General features: G+C 30.7%; 1 protein-coding gene across 1 annotated transcript; it reads right to left on the bottom strand.

Moving 5' to 3' along the window:
* Nucleotides 1-10,917: 10,917 nt before the first annotated feature.
* On the bottom strand, nucleotides 10,918-12,824 carry LOC114312773 (hydroquinone glucosyltransferase). The gene has a single exon (XM_028259346.2). The coding sequence runs from the start codon at nucleotides 12,751-12,753 to the stop codon at nucleotides 11,266-11,268; it is 1,488 nt and encodes a 495-aa protein (XP_028115147.1). The 5' UTR covers nucleotides 12,754-12,824; the 3' UTR covers nucleotides 10,918-11,265.
* Nucleotides 12,825-21,289: the final 8,465 nt, after the last annotated feature.

The following is a 21,289-nucleotide window of genomic DNA, read 5'->3' as shown; positions in this document are numbered from 1 at the left end:
CGAGCGTTCGTATATATATATATATTATATTATTATAATAATAAAGAAAGAAAGATAGAAAGGAGAGAGAAGGAAAAACTGGCGAATTACACTAATAATTTTTATAGTTTGAAATTGGTGTTATTTTAGTTATTTATTTTTTAACTATGACACATTTAATTTTAAATTTTAAATTTTATTTTAAATAAAGATAATTAAAAATATTATTGTTCAATTTCAAGGATAAAATTGTTAATTTGATAAATATAAATTAATTTAACAAAAATAAATATCAAAAAAATATTTTGAATTTTAAAAAATAATTTTTATCCACCAAAGATAAAATTATATAAAGTTAATAAATTTTTTAAATATTTATTTATATTTTTACCAAATTAATTTTTATTATGTGTTTGGATGATAATCATGTAATAGGTGATTGTTAGGCTTTTAATATACAGTCGATATATTTAATATATGAAATTTTTTTAGTTTTAGATTTTTTGATTTAATGAATTGGTTTCATAACAATATCAAAGTTGTCGATATACGTAACTTTTGAAAAAATAGAAACTAATTTAATGAAAATAAAAATAAACACCCATTACATGATCATCATCCAACAAGTAATAAAAATTAATTGGTAAAAAAATAAATAAATGTCTTAAAAATTTATCAATTTTACATAATTTTATCTTTAGTAGATAGAAATAATTTTTAAAAATTTAAAAATATTTTTTGACATTTATTTTTGTCAAAAATTTATATTTTATTAAATTGACAACTTTACCTTTGAAATAGAGTAATGATATCTTTAAATGTCTTTATTTAAAACAAAATTTATAATTCAAATGATATAAAGTTTAAATTATAGTACGAAAAGACACCCACAAAAAATATATATATATATATATATACATACCGAAAAGAAAGGAAACGTGGTACCACGTGTTGGGGAACGTGGTAAGTCGTGTGGCCGTGCGGTGAATTGAAAAAGAATAGAAGAGGAAGGAAATATGAGGGCCTTCACAATGGGGTGGTTAAAATTGTTTATTAGAGTGTGTTATATAATAAAAAATAATAAAAATGGGATTCAAAAATATTTGTTAAAATGTGTTAAGAGTTTGTTAATTTTAGAGAGTGAGTGGTAGTGCAATGGATTTGTTAAGGTGTGTGTTAAATATATATATATATATGTGTGTATATAATAAATAAAATAAATAAATAATTTAGTTTAATCAAAAATTTCAAGCCCAAAATTAAATTTCAAGTCCAAAAAAAAAAAAAAAAATTGTCGTTGACCAATCAACTGGCCAGTCAACCCGTAAGACAAAAAAAACGCTTCCCTCCTCTCGCTAGAACACTCACTGCAGATAACAAAGAACTTAGCAGCTGACTTTAACAGACACTCCTAACACACGCGTTAACAGGTCCACTGCAGCACCAAACAATACCCTCAGCTAGGCAAAAATTGGCAACTGACACTAACACACAACTTAGTGTGTCTATTGTGGATGCTCTGACAAACAAGGGATTTATGAGAGGGAGTGAGTCCGGAGCGAAAAGTTAGGGATTAATTTTAGGATGAGTTTTATTATACCATATTTTGAGTGATTATAAATTATTTTATAGAAATTATATTTTGTAAATTATACTAATTTTTTAAATATATTATTTGTTAAATGAATTTTATTTGCTTTAAAAGGAAAATTTATGGATAAAATTGTTTATTAAATACATTTTTAAATAATTATTTTATAAGTATCACCACGGTGTCCCATGTCTTGGGGGACTTTAATATCTGTTGGTCATTTAATTTGTCACTTTTTATGTGACCCTCTGTTCTATTCTGTTAGTATTTTTGTGACCCTCTGAAAGTTCCATGCCTGAGAACTTAAATATCTGGCCCTCTGAAAATCTCATGTTTTGGATGACTTAAAAATCCATTGACCTTTGTTTTGTTCTGTTCTGTACCATGGTTATAATTATTTTGTTTATATGATTTCTATATTATACGTTCGAACTAAACCATTTTTTGTTTAGCCAAATATTTATCCATGGTGGCTATCTTATGCTCTCAATATAATATTTCTCGCTCTGCCACATATTTATAGTTGTTAACCACTTTCAGGTGACGTATCAAGACCATCGCATGGGGTAGGCACAAGGCACTTTATAGTCATAGTCCAACTCTGGTAATGTAATTAAAAAGAAGCTCCAATGCATATGTTTTTGTTATAATTAAATAAAGTTTTGGGTACCATTTTATTTTACACCGCTGTAATATTAATTTGCTATGACTTCATTTTTCGTCTTATCGCGACACCGAACCTCCAGGAACCGAGTTTGGGTCGTGGCAATCTTTAACAAATATATTATTGTTTAGGTGACTGTCTAACAATATTTGACATTTTTAATCTCTAAATGCCAAGGCCCTTGTGGCCGAGTGGCATGTATGTAGTCGCGCCTTAGAGTGCGGTGAGTAGAAGGTCTAAGATTTGAGTTGATAGATCAGCAGCGGCTCGTTTAAGTTATAACCTAATTTTACTAACATACTAACCTTTTAATAAAAATAAAAATAAGAATAAAAATAATTTTAAAAAAAATCTCTAAACACTCCCATAAAATTCTTGTTTACTTAAGTAACATTTGGTATTGTCCTATCCAACACTCACTTAAACTTTACCAAATATATATCTACGTACTCATATATAAGAGAGAGTTGGGTTGTGCTAGGGTAGCATGGCTCTCTTTTTCTCAAATACATAGGTTTTTTCTAGCAATAATAACATTATCATAAAAAGTAAAAAATTTAAAAATTTAAAAATTTACTAAAAATATTTGTAAAACCAGCTAAAAAAAAATATTTGGATATTAGTATTTATCATCATTGAATAATAATAAATATGAATATGACAAATTTATATACAATACTTTATTATCATTTTATGTGTCACAATTTTAGTGATTTAAGTCTCTACCATATTTACTATGAATAAAATATTGATAGATAATGACTCAATTTTGTATCGCATGTAACCAAGTTTTTACAACTATAACGTTTTAGATTATTAGTTTAAAAAAATTAAAATAAGTTATAATTTTGTTTCATATAAGTTTTTTATATTTTTTTATTAAAATAAAAAAATAAAAATAACAAAAGGTTAAACTTGTTTGGTTACACGTTATGTGCAAATATCTAACATCCTCTCAAAAATTATAATTAAGACAAAAGAAATAGAGTTATTTTGTCTATATGTATTAAGAGTCTTAAATAAGTTTCAAAAATCATATTTTACAACTTAAAAATATTTCTCATTTTTTTTTATCTTTCAAATTAGTTGAGAAAATGCAATAAATTATAATATAAAATTACAATCAAGCATAATCTTTTTTGATCGGCAAAACAAAGACACTTCATTGATATAAAGCACAGTACAGAGACCTTGCTCGAGCGCAGAATGCAAAGCTTCAGGTCTACCACAGACGCACACGCTCGCTCAAGTGCAAGAAGTCTCGCTCGAGCAAAGAAGCAATTTCACAAGACTCGCTCGAGCGCAAGAAGCCTCGCTCGAGCAAAGAACTTCACCTCCCCAGAAAATTTGCGTTTGGGAGAGAAACCTGAGAACTCTCAAATTTCGCTCGAGCGCAAGAAACTTCGCTCGAGCGAAGAAGCAAACTACACAAGGCTCGCTCGAGCGCAAGAGACCTCGCTTGAGCGAAGAAACTAAAATCTGAGCAACAACAACCTAGACCAAGTAACAACCAACCTATTCCAAACACGCTCAACATATTTCAAAGCTCAAATTTAAAGAATTAAAGGAGGAAAATAAGACATGGGTACAATATTCAACCATGGAACCCGAGTCTGGAGCACAATGAAGGTCGGGGTAAAATCGGGATCGCTATATATTCTCACTTCTAACCATTTTAAAATAAATTTTGATTACATTTGTAAGATGTAATACATTTAAACTCATTTATAGATTTGGAAAAATTCAAATAAAATCTAAATGAGTGTAATTGAATAGATTCATTGTTTAGGTTGAGTTTGTGACCTCTCACATCGAATTATAGTTAAGCGGTTCAAAACTTATATTCTTTATACTAATTTATGTTAGTAATTTTTAGTTCTTTTCATACTCATTGGTTCGTAGGTTTCTGAAATTTTAGTTTTTTAGCTTTGGCATTGTACTAATTTACTTACTAAGCTTGTTAAATCTAACTCTATTTCTCTTTACATATTTTTAGGTGATGAGGCTTAGGGGCTCATGTGTCCTTTTCGAATATGAATTGTGACCAAGAACGAAGCTTTGAATAAATATATATTGTATTCATTGTTATGAGTTATTTGTAATATGAGTTAGTGGTTGACCAAATCACCACTTTCTCTTAATTCCCAATTATTGGTTTATTTCCCACTAATTGTTTGTAAATTTTCGTCTTAATCCTTGTGAGAGAAGACCTCTATATAAACAAGTTTTATAAAGGTGAAAGCTAATAGGTGAATAAAAACAAAATTTGAATGACCTTGAAGATCAATCATCGGTAGTAGGAGTGTATAGAAAATCAATCACTGTTTGGTTTTGAAAACTAAATAATTTTGAGTTTTTTTTATTATTTAATTTTTAACTTTTTTAATGATTTTTTTATATTTTAAATTCATTTAATTTAAATGTACTTAAAAAATAAATTTATAATAAAATAGGATATATCCACTTAATTTTTTATTTTAAGCTTGAAAGTGGACAGTCTAGATCCCACACGTAGTTGGTGAGCATCTCCAACCCAGTAGGTATATAATACTTGTTAGTCAACATGTCTAGTATAACTCATTTTTTTTTAACTCCAATGCACTAGACATATGATTAGGCATTTTAACTCAACTCGCATTCACTAGCTACATGTAGCTTGAAGAACTTCAGAGTTTATTCATTCATCTTAATCAATCAGTTACATTGAAGAGCTTTATATATACTAGCTACCATATGTATATATCTATATGTATCTATGTAACAAACTATATAACTGCCTAACCACCTATTCTCTCTCTAACTAATCCAGGTATACAATCACATGTGATGCACAGTAGCATAATACAAACTACTCCCTATTATGCCCCCGCAAGCTAATGGAAGCGGAAGAAACCATGAGCTTGTCAGTGAGAAAGGAAAACCGAGCAGTAGAGAGAGGTTTGGTAAAAATGTCAGCAGCTTGATCAGCAGAAGGAACATATTTGAGGAGAAGTTTGTTGGCAGCAACTCTTTCACGGACAAAGTGGCAGTCGACTTCAACATGCTTGGATCGACTATGGAAAACAGGATTGGTAGCCAATGACATGGAGAGATTATCACACCATAACGTAGGAGGAGTTGATAGAGAAATGGAGAACTCAGTGAGAAGCATTTGTAACCAGGACAGCTCAGCAGCAGTGTGAGCAAGACTGCGGTATGCAGCTTTAGTGGATGATCGGGAAACAGTGGCTTGCTTTTTGAAGGACCAAGAGATGAGATTGCTACCCAAATAGATACAGTAGCCAGAAGTAGAGCGGCGGTCAGTGGAGTCCCCAGCCCAATTGGAGTCACTATAAGCATGCAAATAGAACTGACTGGGATGGAACTGAAGACCAAAATGGATAGTGCCCTTAACATATCACAAGATCCTCTTGACAGCTGAAAAGTGAGCAATGGTAGGAGAATGCATGTGTTGACACGCCTGATTGACAGTGTAAGAGAGCTCAGGTCTGGTGATAGTGAGATATTGTAAAGCACCCACAAGACTCCCATAAAGAGAGGAGTTAGAACAAGGAAAAGAGGCATCAGAGGAAATAAGAGGTTTCAGGGAGACAGGGGTGGCACAAGGTTTGCAGTCAACCATGTTGGCCTTAGCTAATAAGTCTACTGCATATTTGGTTTGGGAGAGGAAAAACCCAGAAGGTGAGGATTAGACTGAAATACCAAAAAAATAGGACAGAGGGCCCAAGTCCTTCATTGAAAAAGTGTGATGCATGGCAGTCAAGAGAGTTTGAATGTAAGACTCATTGGAACCAGTTAGCAGGATGTCATCAACATATATCAAAAGGTAGGTAAGAGAAGAAAGGGTTTTATGAACAAACAAGGATGAATCACATTTGCTTTGGATAAACCCTTGAGAGAAGAGGTAGCCTTTGACAGAAGGGTGATAGCCCAAAAAAACGCAAGACGCAGATTTAGGTCCCAATTTATGAGAAGCATAAGGCTTAAGCCAGGGGAAACACAAGCAACCAAACACTTTAAGATGAGAGTAATCAGGTTTAATGTGGAACAGTAGTTCAAAAGGAGAACAGTTAGAGAGAGAAGCACTAGGAAGCCGATTAATGAGATGGGTGGCTGTAGCAATAGCTTCAAACCAATAAGATAGGGGTAAAGAAGATTGATATAACAGGGCGATGGCTATTTCAATAATGTGCAAATGCTTCCTCTCCGTGACTCCATTTTGAGAGGGAGTGTGTGGGCAAGAAAATTGATGAAGAATATCATGAGAATTCAAAAAGTCTTGCATTTGAGTATTGATAAATTCACCACCCCCATCTGAGCGAAGTATTTTAAGAGGAAACCAAATTATTTTTCCACAAATGCTTTAAACATCATGAATTTAGAAAAGACTTCGCTTTTATAGACAAGAGGATAAATCCATGTAAAGCGACTATGATCATCAACAAACAACACATAATAGCGATAAGCACTAGAGGAACAATTAAATGGTCCCCAAACATTAGTGTGAATTAAAGCTAATGGAACATTAGTTTTGGAATTAGAAAGAACAAATGGAAGTCTATGACATTTAGAAATGGAACACGCAACACAAGACAAATCATTTTTATTGAAAAAATGAGACAATGACAATTCAGATTTTAGTAATTGAAATTTTGCAAATGAAGGATGGCCAAGTCTTTTATTCCATATAGCCGCAGTGGAAGGAGATGTTGATGAGGCAGCAAAAACATGTGGAGAAGGGCAAGAACCCACAGGAAAATGGTAGAGGCCATTAGCACGAAAACCTTTGTGAAGAATTGCTTTAGAATGATTGTCCTGGATGGAAAAGGTAGCTTTATCAAAAATTATGGAGCAATCATTGTCTTTGGCGAATTGTTGAACAGAGAGCAAATTGGACTGTATGGAAGGGACATGAAGAACTTTCGCAAGCTTAAAGGAGTGGTGTGGGGTGGAGAGAATACCTTTGCCAGTGTGGTATATAGGAAGAGAAGTGCCTTTGCCAATGGTAACTTGTTCAGAACCAGTATGGGACTGATAAGAATTCAGATTATGAAGGTCATTTGTGACAAGGTCAGAAGCAGCAGAGTCCAAGAACCAAGGACTAGAAGCATGAGATGCAGTATCATCAGGGGTGGTGGTGAGAAAAGCCTTGGATTGATGAGGCACGGAAGCACCAGATGAAGAAGCAGTAGGTGATTGTTGAGACTGATGTGTCTGGGGCTGATATTGAAGATCAAGCCGATGCCAACACTTAGAAGCAGAGGGATTAGCTTTTCCACAAATCTGGCAAATGGTTCCAAAGATGATCTGGTGCAATTTTGAGACCGACCTCCTCGAAAAGAAGAGTATCGATTAGAACTGAATCGATTTGCACGAAAAGTGCCTCGAGAATCACCACGAGAAGAGCCACGATTATTATGATAGGAAACATAACCTTTGGAAGCATTGACATTGGAATCTCACTGTGTTGCATGAGCAAAATGAAGATCTGAGTTGTGTTGTAACTTGCCTTCAATATGAAGAGCTTCTGAGAAGAGCAAAGAAGAGAGATCTTCTATAGATATACTTTCAGGTCTCACTCGGATGGCTGTCTTGAGAGAATCATACACAGTCGGTAAGCCGTTCAAGGCGATAAGAACGATATCCTCATTATCAATAAAGGAAGATGCAATACTAAGTTGATCAACAATAGATTTGATGTTGTTCAGATAGATTTCCATCGAATCGGAGCCTTTCGAAACAGAATTCAATCTGTTCTTCAGTTGATGAATGTGTGAGCGAGAAAGATTCGTGAAACGTTTGTCAAGTGCAGTCCACACCGCAGAACTGGACCATAGGTGAAGAATTATTGTAAAAATTGCAGGTGAAAGCGTAGCTGTGATGCAACTCAAGAGATGTGCATCAATCATCTGCCATTGAATCGCATCTGGATTGCTAACCTCTGTTGCTGAAGAATTGCGAATATGAGCAACAGGACATGGAAACGAACCATCGACGAACTTCAACAAGTCTGTTGCACGAAGAATGTTTTGCATCTGGTTTTTCCAGATGATAAAATTTGTGCTATCAAGCTTTATGGTAACAAGAGAACTTAGATTTGAAATCAGCATGTTGAGATTTGACGGAATGAAAGAAGAAGAAGATAAAGATTCTGTAGAGGAACCCATTGATCGCTCGATGGAGCTTAACAGGGCTCTGATACCACGAAGAACTTCAAAGTTTATTCATTCATCTTAATCAATCAGTTACATTGAAGAGCGTTATATATACTAGCTACCATATGTATATAACTATATATATCTATGTAACAAACTATATAACTGCCTAACCACCTATTCTCTCTCTAACTAATCCAGGTATACAATCACATGTGATGCACAGCAGCATAATACAAACTACTCCCTATCATAGCTAACCTTCAAAGTTAGGCAAAATCTATTTAATCATTAAGATCATTTCCCTCCATCTTTGTTGCTGATGTGACATTTTATAAAATTAATCAGTGTGTTTGGTTTTAGTTTTTTGAATTAAATTTTTTGAAAACTAAGTTTTTTGATTTTCGCATTTTTTTTGTTTTTAGTGAATATTTTTAAAATTTAAACATTTTCTTTACTTTTTTAGATGCACCTTACTTAGATGTATCTAAAAAGTAAAAAATTTGTGAAAAAATATTTTAAAAAATTAATAAATACATAGAAATATAAATAATGTACTAAATTCTCTTTTTTTTATTGTATATTTTTGGTATTTAGTGAATTTTTGAAAGGTTTTTTTTCACAAATTTTTTACTTTTAGGTATATTTATGTTAGGTATGTCTAAAAATTAAAAAAAAATACTTAAAATATTTAAAAAATTCAATAAAAATAAAAAAATACGAAAAACAAGAAAGTAGAATTTTTTTAAAAATATTTTTTGAAAACTCTAACCAAGCAAAGTGTTAGATGAATAGTTAAAATAAAGAGCATGGTTGGAGAAGAAATATGAAATAGTTGATAGACAAAATAAAATATATACTTTATAATAATGTTTAGATAAGTAAAATGCTTTTTACCGTTGGAGATGCTCTTAGGGGTGTACCTTGTAATGAAAATGTCAACTTACCTTTATTTCATAATTAAATATTTAATATATATATATATATTAGCTATTGATATTGTTCTTTCACAAATTTTTTAAATATTTTTTTTTTATAATTCGTATCCTTTCACAATCATTAAATAATATAATGAAATGATATAATGAAGAGAATATGAATGATATGGTAGGAGCAATGGTAGTTTTTTTAGGATCCTTGACATTTCTGATATAATATATTTTACAAGTTTTTTTTTTATTTATAATATTTGCTCACTTTCTTAAAATATAATTAAAAAATGGGTACCGTTGCATTGTGATTTCAACTTACAACAAAAATGAGCGTAATTATGGAGTTATAGTATTATAATTTGAATTTTGTGTTGTAAATAAGGGTAAATTACAAATACACTCATGAGATTTGCTTAAAATATAATTTATCCATTTGATTTTAGAAATTGCATTCCATCCTCGAAAGTTTTTAATTTCATAACAAATGACCCTTTCATTGATAAATCATCAAATCAATTAATAATTTTTAATAATATCATAAATTTGTTTCAATTAATAATTAAGGTAATTTTATCATTATAGAACAATTGAGAATTTTATTTTTTCAATTAATTAAATTAAATAAAAAATTATAAAAAAGAGATATTTGTAATTTTTCAAACTAGAAAGAGAAATTTATTTTTAAATAAATCTCAAGAGGTGTATTTGTAATTTATCCTTAAAAATAAAGGGTAAACTACCAATAGGTCCCAATAATTAGATTTAATTTTCATCAAATTTTATTGAAAATAAGTCCTAGTAAAATCGTCGCTAAAAATAATTTTGTGATATTTTTTGCATATGTCGCTAAAAATTGATAATTAGTGATTTTTTTTTTCAAAATTTTTATAGATTGTCACTAAAACTTACAATTAGAAAAAATTTTCTGTGACGATTTTTTAAACTGTTGCTGAAAGTTAAAAATTAGTGACATTTTTTTGTGACAAGTTTTTTAAATTGTTACTAAAACTTATAATCAGTGGCATTTTTTATGACAATTTTTAAATTGTCGCTAAAAATTAATAATTAATGATGTTTTTTAATAGTGTTTGATGAAAAACACATTAATTATCATATAAACTATTGAATAACAAATTCACCTATTAACTCCTACAAATAAGTTCCCATAAAGTTATCACAATGTTAGGTATCATGAAAAACCTTTCATGAAAATAATCATGAAAGCTTTGTGATCTTTGGATTACACTTAGAATAAAGCACCACACACTAGTCAAAGTAATCTAAAAATCATAAATCTTTCATGATTATTTTCATGAAAAAAATTTCATGATCCTTAACTTTTTTCTAAAGTTATTAAGAGAAATTTCCCCAGCGAAGAGAAAGTGAAAATAAATGTAATACTATGAAAATCCTTAAAATAAATGTAATACTTGTACTTGAAATCTTATTGACACCGAAAAATTATCCCTCGATAATGCACTTATGTAATGGAAATTGAATTAATCTAATGTGGAATTTAAGTATGGAATGAATTAGAATCAAGAATTGATATTTTCAAATAACATTCAAAATAAAAAATTTAAATTTGTAGTATTATTGATACTAACATATTCTCCCATATTGATTGATTTGAATAACATTAACTGATACAAGAAGTGTAACTCCACGGTTTAACAACGAAAGAAAGAAAGGAAAACAAAGACATAAGTGATGCATTAAACAACAAACCATTGAGGATATCAAAAGATTACATATGGGTGATCTTGATTATACATGGCACCACGAGCTTTATTACTAAATAACTTGAACCTCCGCACCCCGAGCTTTATTACTAAATAACTTAAACCTTTGCATTTCGAGTCAAGTCATGATGATAGACCCAACAGAACAGGCAGGTAGGCAGGTGGTGGAGGTGGAGCATTACAAATGGTATCAGAGCGGGTGTCAAAGCATTACCGTTTCATGATTTTTCCAAATTTGGATGACTTGAACAAGTGACCTAGCAGATGATCCATGTGCACTCGTGGCGGTGGCGGCCGCCTCTTTCAGCTCCCTTGCCTTTTGTCGAAGTGGTTTCCCGCCTTCTCCTAAAATAAGATCCCTTACAAGTTTTGCGATTTCTTCACGACCAACAAGGCCATCTTCCTCGTTCTTATTTGGTCTAAACGCGATTTTGAATTGTTTGGTTAGCATTTCTGTATGCATTTCTTGCTCTCCAAAGAGTGGCCAAGCAATTAAAGGCACTCCATTGACTAAGCTTTCTAGTATTGAGTTCCAACCACAATGACTCAGGAATCCACCGGTTGAGCCATGGCTCAAGATTTGAATCTGTGGGGCCCACGACCGAACCAATAGACCCAACCCCCCTCTTCTTGTCCTCTCCATGAACCCCTTTGGTAGGAAATCAAATGGGTCATCATCCTTGTTAATGCTTTGTGCATTGTAGTGAACACCACTTGCACCATCCTTAGCTGGGCTCCTAACAACCCAAATGAACCTCTGTTCACTCATCTCCAAACCCAAGGCTAGTTCAGTTAGCTGCTCCTGTGAAAGGGTTCCACTGCTCCCGAAGGACGCAAATAACACTGAGCCACGTGGCTGCTCATCGAGCCACCTCAAGCACTCCACATCATCATCATTTCCACTTATCGGACGGGTTTGTAACAAGGGTCCAATCGGGTATATGGGCGGTTTTTTACCCGACCCATCCTCCCCGTCATCCGCAAAAGCATTAAAAGCTCCAGATTCCAACTCCAGGAAACTATTGACGATAATCCCATCAGCCAGATTGTACCTTTTGGTATGGTAAATGAACAATTTGTAAGTGTGAGTGTTTCTGTTCTGCAACATATCTACAAACTGTGTGCCCCGAATCGGGATGCAACCGGGTATTTTGATTGGGTCGGGTATGTCTTTATAGTCACTGCAACCGTGAGCTTGAGCTTCTTCGTCTAACTTGGGCAAATGCAAAAGCAATGACAGTGACATTGCACATAAAGGCACGAAAATGTACCGTAGCAGATTGAATTCTCGAGCTACTTCAAATGAGTCGGTGCCAACGACATCGACTATCAGGGCGACGAGGCGAGTTGACTCAGTTAAGAGCTTGAGCGAGTCACGGAGAGCCGGGACAGCACGAGTCATGGCCGTTATGACAAAAAAAGAAGGATCGGCATCGGAAGGAACGTCGGCCAGAGGGGGAGGAGGAGGGAGATAGAGGACTTGAATGGTTTTGGGCATGGAGGAGTCGAGGAAAGATTTTTGGGATTTGATGGGAAACCCAAAGTTGGGGATGATGAAGGTGACTGAGAAGTTGTGGGTGAGGACGAGTCGCTTAGCGAACTCACTGAGTGGGATGAGATGACCCATTGCTGGTGAGGGGAAAATGACTATGTGAGGCTTCTGCTGTTGTTGTTTGATAGTAGTTTCCATGATGAGAGAGAGAGAGAGAGAGAGAGAGAGAGAGATGATAATAAGTCAGTTAAGCAAAGAATGGTGCCATTGCTTGCATCCATGAACATATATATATATACTAGAAAAAAAATGCCCGCGAAAGGCGTAGGACACTATTGTAATAAATTTACATTTTATTAACCATGCTGTTTTCAAAAACATTTTTCAGAAAATTTTACTTTCTTATTTTTCGTGTTTTTTTATTTTTATTGAATTTTTTTAATATTTTTAGTATTTTTTTTAGGGGTATTTTTTTTAAGGTCCCTGATATTATGATGGGAAGAATTTCTCTGGACTTTCTAGAGAAATTTTGAAAATTTCTCTGGACTTCCTTAAAATTCCCACTGTAAATTTCTCTGCCCTTTTTTTTTTTTTTAACATAAGAATTTCCCTACCTCAACTCACTTCCTTGCTATGCACTGCACCTGAGATGGTCTACAAGATAGCTAGAGCCATGGGACTATATTCCAATGTCAATGTGCTTTACAATTTGAGCTGGTTTTTCCCCATTGATTCTGGTTTCTTCTACCTTGTTCAGCTGCATTTTTGCGAGGTGAATCGGTGGATGAAAAATGTAAACCAGGGGGTGTTTGACATATTCATCAACAATGAAACAGCCAAAGTTAAAGCTAATGTTATTGCTTGGAGCAACGGGTACGCAATTCCAGTGTACTGAGACTATGTTGTTTTGGTTCCAAAAGTAAACAATGGGGAGAAGCAAGACCTGTGGCTAGAGCTACACCCAAACACGAAAACAAAATCTCAATATTATAACGTCATTTTAAATGGAGCTGAGATCTTCAAATTAAGCAACTATGATGGAAACCTTGCTGGGCCTAATCCCCCAAAAAAGATTGTGGCTAGTTTGCCACCAAAGAAACATAACCCAAAATCATCAAAGAAGATTACCTTGATTATGGTTAGATGTATGCTTGGCGGGCTGCTAGTTTTTCTTATTTTCTCTTTTCTCCTTTATATGAACAGACCAGTTGGTGGATGATCCGAGCAGCTAACATGCCGACAAAGCAATATCACCCTTCTCTCCATAGAAATTCAAAATTTCTCTGGCTGCATGGTTAGAAAAGAAGGTAAACTTAATCAATATTAAAGTTGCATCACAAGTTAGAATTGAAATTTCTCTGGTTTGAACTGAAATTTCTCGGGGTTGGTCCAAAGAAATTCTCTGGTTTGAACTGAAATTTCTCTGGGTTCGTCCAGAGAAATTCTCTGATTTTAGCTCAGCTTTAACATGATCTGGATCAGCAGTTGGTTGGTCAATTTTGTTTATGACTGGGATTATTGTCAGGTTAGATTCAAAAGCAAGATAAAAGTTATCAACAGTTCACTCCATTGAGTGAATAAACAACAATAACAACATATATATATATATATATATATAAATTAAAAGCTAGCCCCAAGCTCTAATGCAAAACCACACCAAGAGGACTTCGGGGTAGCAACGTAGATGTAACAAACTATCTTGAATCACTACTTAAACATAAAATTCTTTGGAACATGATAACTTGATTTTTTGTGTTCCATAAGAGCATGCATCAAATGAAAAACTTGCATGGCTGCCCAATCAGGATAAACATGAATGTTGGTCTGATCCTTTGAATTTTCTCTGGGTTGAATCCAGAGAAAATTCAAATTTCTCTGGGTTGAATCTAGAGAAATTTGAGAAATTCTTGGGGCATGAGCTCCAAGACAGACCACAACCTTGCAGCTTCGGTAGAGTTTGATCCCAATTTGGATGTTGAAGCTTTGTTGCAGTCTGCCAAGTACTTTCCAGAAACGTTTTCAAGCCTCGGATGCGTAGCAACGTAGCAAGTCGTCGCAGCGGCCTGAACAAAAATTCAAATTCATTAACACACTTGCACCTACTATAAATACTTACAATAAGATATATAAATTAAATGTACATCATCAAAAATTTCAGCGAGTGATTAATTAACACTACCTGAGGAATTGTCTTCAAAAACTTGGAAGCCAAGAAGAATACCAAATCTGCATATTTTATCACTTCAATTTTACAACCTCAAGGCTCAACTAGATGCGTATATATATATATATATATGCATGAATCTCAGGTTTAGAGAATAGTAGCGACCTGTTATGAGACCAGGTCGCAGATCCGGGCAGCGCGGAGGTCTGCAACGATGGCAGAGCGGAGGAAGGAGTCAGAGGAGAAGGTGTTGAGGAAGAGGTCGTAGAGGAGGGTGGAAAGGAGGGTGGAGGAGCAGAGCTTGTTGCCTTGGGTTTGGAAAACAGTGGGTGAGAGGAGAAGAGAGAGAGAGAGAGAGAGAGAGAGAGAGAGAGAGAGTAGAGACGAGACAAAGAGTCAAATTTCTCTGATATATGTTTAGGGACCTTAGATATCAAAAAATAATTTTGTGGATTTCTTCCATTACGAAAAGTGGGAGAGGGGCCCTAGACCAATTTTCCCTTTTTTTTACTTTTTGGACATACCTAATATAAACATACATAAAAAGTAAAAAAATTGTGAAAAAAAACCTTTTAAAAATTCACTAAATACTAAAAATACAAAAAAAAATATGAGAATTCAGTACGTTTTTTATATTTTTATGTATTTATTAAAATTTTAAAATATTTTTTCACAAATTTTTTAATTTTTAGATATATCTAAGTAAGGTGCATCTAAAAAAGTAAAAAAAAATGTTTAAAATTTTAAAAATATTCACTAAAAACAAAAAAATAGGAAAACCAAAAAATTGAATTTTCAAAAAACTTAATTAAAAAAACTCAAACCAAACACATAATTTTTATTATAAATTTAAATTTTACAACTATAATATTTTTAGTTTTACTGAAAACAGTGTTTATTACAAAATAGATAAAATCGTTTCATAAAATATAAATTTTGAATTATTTATTTTGTCAATTTAAACTCTATTTTTATTATTTTTTTTCAATATAAACCACCTATCTATTTTTATTTAGTAAAATGGACCCAAAAAACTAATACTTTAGTCATTAAACTCAATGTAAGTGTATAAAAAATATCTAAAATACTATTTTTATTGAGTTTAGTGATTGTTTGGTTTGAGTTTTTAAAAAATACTTTTCATAAAATTTTACTTTTTTTGTTTTTCATATTTTTTTTTTGTTTTTACTAAATTTTTTTGATATTTTAAGCAAATTTTTTTAATTTGTAGGCACACTCTACATAAATACACTTAAAAAGTATAATTTTTGTGAAAAAAATATTTAAAAAATTCACTAAATACCAAAAATATAAAATTAAAAAAATAAGAAAAATCAGTACATTTTTCATGTTTTTTTGTATTTATTAATTTTTTAAAATATTTTTCCACAAATATTTTACTTTTTAAACACATTTAAGTAAGATGCATCTAAAAAAGTAAAAAAAAAATGCTTAAAATTTTAAAAATATTCACTAAAAATAAAAAAAAAATACGAAAAATAAAAAACTCAATTTTCAAAAAAACTTAATTCAAAAAAACTCAAACCAAATACACTGATTATTTTCGTCAATTTCACTTAATGAAAATCAATAGATGGTTTAGATTAAAAATAAATAAAAAGATTAAGATTTAAATTAATAAAATTAAAATTTTATTTTATTATAAGGTTTCAAGCCCTTGGATTTTTTTTTTATAATTTTCCCTAATAATTATTATATTACATTTCACTTTTATTCCAATAAACCAAACATTAATCAATATACTTTTAAAAAAATTATACAAAAGAAAATATTGTTTACAAGCAAAAAATTTATACAAGAAAAAAAATATTTATAATGAAGTGTCAATGACATTTTTTAAATTATGAAGATAATGATGATAGATTGTATTTTGATTGAAAATGAAACAATTAAAATAATTTATATTATTCTATATATTATTTAACGGAAATTATATTTTAGATATTTTTTATATACTTATATTGAATTTAATGACTAAATATAAAAAAAAATCGTCCGTTTTATTTAACAAAAATATTCAAATGATTTAGATTGAAAACAAATAAAAAATTTAAATTTTTTTTTTTTAATTTTTCAATTCTATTTGTATATCATCACTCTTAAATAAAAATTAGAGATTATTGCATTATGTTTGATTAGAATGCAGTAAAAATATTTAATTATTTTTTATTATTTTTTACTATCAATTGGATAAGAAAGGAAAATAATTTGAAGTGGCATAAAAGTATCTTTGTAACATCTCAAAATATTTAATTTTATAATTGTATATAATAAAATATAATTAGATTTAAATTAAGAGTTATTGTGTTTTTAAAAAAAAAAAACATAATGATAATATAATATTGTTTGGCCAATTTGCGTTCCCTTAAAGCAATCAAACAATTAATATATATATATATATATATATAGTATTATATTATTATAATAATAGGGAAAGAAAGATAATTGTGTTTTAATAAAATAAAATAAAAAAACATAATGATAATATAATATTGTTTGGCCACTTTGCGAGCGTTCGTATATATATATACTAGTGGGTGGCACACACGATGTGTGTGCAATAAGTAGGAATAAGAAAAAATAATAATGAAATTAATATTATAATATGTACTTAGCTTAACTGGTATGAGTCCTTATACTTAAACCCATGGTCATGGGTTCAAACCTTACCCATCTCTTTGTTTAACTTTTTTTTATAAAAAAAAATACTGCCACATGGCATGAGGAGAGTAAAGCTTCAGGACACCATATTATGTGTTCACTTTATAATAGTACTAGCGGTTGGGCACACACGATGTGTGTGCAAATTAAATAAATAGGAATAAAAGGAAATAATAATGAAATTAATATTATAATGTGTACTTAGTTTAAGTGGTATGAGTCCTCATACTCGTGCAAATTAAATAAATAGGAATAAAAGGAAATAATAATGAAATTAATATTATAATGTGTACTTAGTTTAAGTGGTATGAGTCCTCATACTTAAACCCATGGTCATGGGTTCAAGCCTTGCCCATCTCTTTTTTTAACTTTTTTTAAAAAAATAAAAAACACTGCCACATGGCATGAGGAAAGTAAAGCAAGCTTCAGGACACCATATTATGTGTTCACTTTATAATAGTATAGATAGATAGATAGATAGATAGATAGATAGATAGATATATTATAATAATAAAGAAAGAAAGATAGAAAGAAGAGAGAAGGAAAAACAGCATGAAAGGCGCTAATAATTTTTGTAGTTTGAAATTGGTGTTATTTTAATTATTAATTTTTTAATTATGACACATTTAATTTTAAAGTTTGAATCTTATTTTAAATAAAAGATAATTGAAGATATTATTGTTCAATTTCAAGGATAAAATCGTTAATTTGATAAATATAAATTAATTTAACAAAAATAAATATCAAAAAAATATTTTTGAATTTTAAAAAATAATTTTTATCCACCAAAGATAAAATTATATAAAGTTGATAAATTTTTTAAATATTTATTTATGTTTTTACCAAATTAATTTTTATTATGCGTTTGGATGATAATCATGTAATAGGTGATTGTTAGGCTTTTAATATACAGTCGATATATTTAATATATGAAATTTTTTTAGTTTTAGATTTTTTGATTTAATGAATTGGTTTCATAACAATATCAAAGTTGTCGATATATTTAACTTTTGAAAAAATAGAAACTAATTTAATGAAAATAAAAATAAACACCCATTACATGATCATCATCCAACAAGTAATAAAAATTAATTGGTAAAAAAATAAATAAATGTCTTCAAAATTTATCAATTTTACATAATTTTATCTTTAGTGGATAGAAATAATTTTTAAAAATTCAAAAATATTTTTTTGACATTTATTTTTGTCAAAAGTTTATATTTTATCAAATTAATAACTTTACTCTTGAAATGGAGCAATGATATATTTAAATGTCCTTATTTAAAACAAAATTTATAATTTAAAATTAAATATATCATAATTAAAAAATTAATAATCAAAATGATATAAAGTTTAAATTATAGGAGAAAAAGACACCCACAAAATATATATATATATATATATATATATATATACATACCGAAAAGAAAGGAAACGTGGTACCACGTGTTGGGGAACGTGGTAAGTCGTGTGGAAGAATAGAAGAGGTAGGAAATATGAGGCCATTTATAACGGGATAGTTAAAATTGTTTATTAAAGTATGTGTTATATAATATAAAAATAATAAAAATGGGACTCAAAAATATTTGTTAAGATGTGTTAAGAATTTGTTAATTTTAGAGAGTGAGTGGTAGTGCAATGGATGTGTTAAGTGGTGTATTAAGGTGTGTACTAAAGGAAAATGTCTCGTACTTCAAATTTTGTGGCTCAAAAGTGGTTCAAATGGCCAAAGCGACGTCGTTTTGACCATTTTTATGTTGTTCTGTACTCAAAACGACGTCGTTTTGGCCATTTGAGCCACTTTTGAGCCACAAAATTTGAGCTACGTAGCATAAATATATATATATATATATATATATATGTGTGTGTGTGTGTATATAATAAATAAAATAAATAAATAATTTAGTTTAATCAAAAATTTCAAGCCCAAAATTAAATTTCAAGTCCAAAAAAATAAAAAATAAAAAATTTGCCGTTGACCGATCAACCGGCCAGTCAACCCGTAAGACAAAAAAAACGCTTCCCTCCCCTCGCTAGAACACTCACTGCAGATAACAAAGAACTTAGCAGCTGACTTTAACAGACACCCCTAACACACGCGTTAACAGGTCCACTGCAGCACCAAACAATACCCTCAGCTAGGCAAAAATTGGCAACTGACACTAACACACAACTTAGTGTGTCCATTGTGGATGCTCTGACAAACGAGAGATTTATGAGAGGGAGTGAGTCCGGAGCAAAAAGTTAGGGATTAATTTTAGGATGAGTTTTATTATACCATATTTTGAGTGATTATAAATTATTTTATAGAAATTATATTTTGTAAATTATACTAATTTTTCAAATATTTTATTTGTTAAATGAATTTTATTTGCTTTAAATGGAAAATTTATGGATAAAATTGTTTATTAAATACATTTTTAAATAATTATTTTATAAGTATCACCACGGTGTCCCATGTCTTGGGGGACTTTAATATCTGTTGGTCATTTAATTTGTCACATTTTATGTGACCCTCTGTTCTATTCTATTTGTATTTTTGTAACCCTCTGAAAGTTCCATGCATGAGAACTTAAATATCTGGCCCTCTGAAAATCTCATGTTTTGGAGGACTTAAAAATCCATTGACCTTTGTTTTGTTCTGTTCTGTATCATGGTTATAGTTATTTTATTTATATGATTTCTGTATTATACGTTCGAACTAAACCATTTTTTGTTTAGCCAAATATTTATCCATGGTGGCTATCTTATGCTCTCAATATAATATTTCTCGCTCTGCCACATGTTTATAGTTGTTAACCACTTTCAGGTGACGTATCAAGACCATCGCATGGGGTAGGCACAAGGCACTTTATAGTCATAGTCCAGCTCTGGTAATGTAATTAAAAAGAAGCTCCAATGCATATGTTTTTGTTATAATTAAATAAAGTTTTGGATACCATTTTATTTTACACCGCTGTAATATTAATTTGCTATGACTTCAATTTTTGTCTTATCGCGACACCGAACCTCCAGGAACCGAGTTTAGGTCGTGACAATCTTTAACAAATATATTATTGTTTAGGTGACTGTCTAGCAATATTTGACATTTTTAATCTCTAAATGCCAAGGCCCTTGTGGCCGAGTGGCATGTATGTAGTCGTGCCTTAGAGTGCGGTGAGTGGAAGGTCTAAGATTTGAGTTGATAGATCAGCAGCGGCTCCTTTAAGTTATAACTTAATTTTACTAACATACTAACCTTTTTATAAAAATAAAAATAAGAATAAAAATAATTTAAAAAAAAATCTCTAAACACTCCCATAAAATTCTTGTTTACTTAAGTAACATTTGGTATTGTCATATCCAACACTCACTTAAACTTTACCAAATATATATCTACGTACTGATATATAAGAGAGAGTTGGGTTGTGCGGGGGTAGCATGGCCCTCTTTTTCTCAAATACATAGGTTTTTTCTAGCAATAATAACATTATCAAAAAAAGTAAAAAATTTAAAAATTTACTAAAAATATTTGTAAAACCAGCTAAAAAAAAATATTTGGATATTAGTATTTATCATCATTGAATAATAATAAATGTGAATATGACAAATTTATATACAATACTTTATTATCATTTGATGTGTCACAATTTTAGTGATTTAAGTCTCTACCATATTTACTCTGAATAAAATATTGATAGCTAATGACTCAATTTTGTATCGCATGTAACCAAGTTTTTACAACTATAACGTTTTAGATTATTAGTTTAAAAAAATTAAAATAAGTTATAATTTTGTTTCGTATAAGTTTTTTATATTTTTTTTATTAAAATAAAAAAATAAAAATAACAAAAGGTTAAACTTGTTTAGTTACACGTTATGTGCAAATATCTAACATCCTCTCAAAAA

Source organism: Camellia sinensis, chromosome 6 (genome assembly GCF_055761805.1).
Source record: "Camellia sinensis isolate YWXY chromosome 6, ASM5576180v1, whole genome shotgun sequence".
Lineage (NCBI taxonomy): Eukaryota > Viridiplantae > Streptophyta > Magnoliopsida > Ericales > Theaceae > Camellia > Camellia sinensis.
The sequence above is the reverse complement of the archived record's forward strand: the minus strand, read 5'-3'. Positions and strand labels throughout refer to the sequence as shown.

What these genes read in the sequence shown, in the direction of transcription:
- LOC114312773 (XM_028259346.2), bottom strand. Translation starts at nt 12,753, where the DNA reads ATGGAAACTACTATCAAACAACAACAGCAGAAGCCTCACATAGTCATT.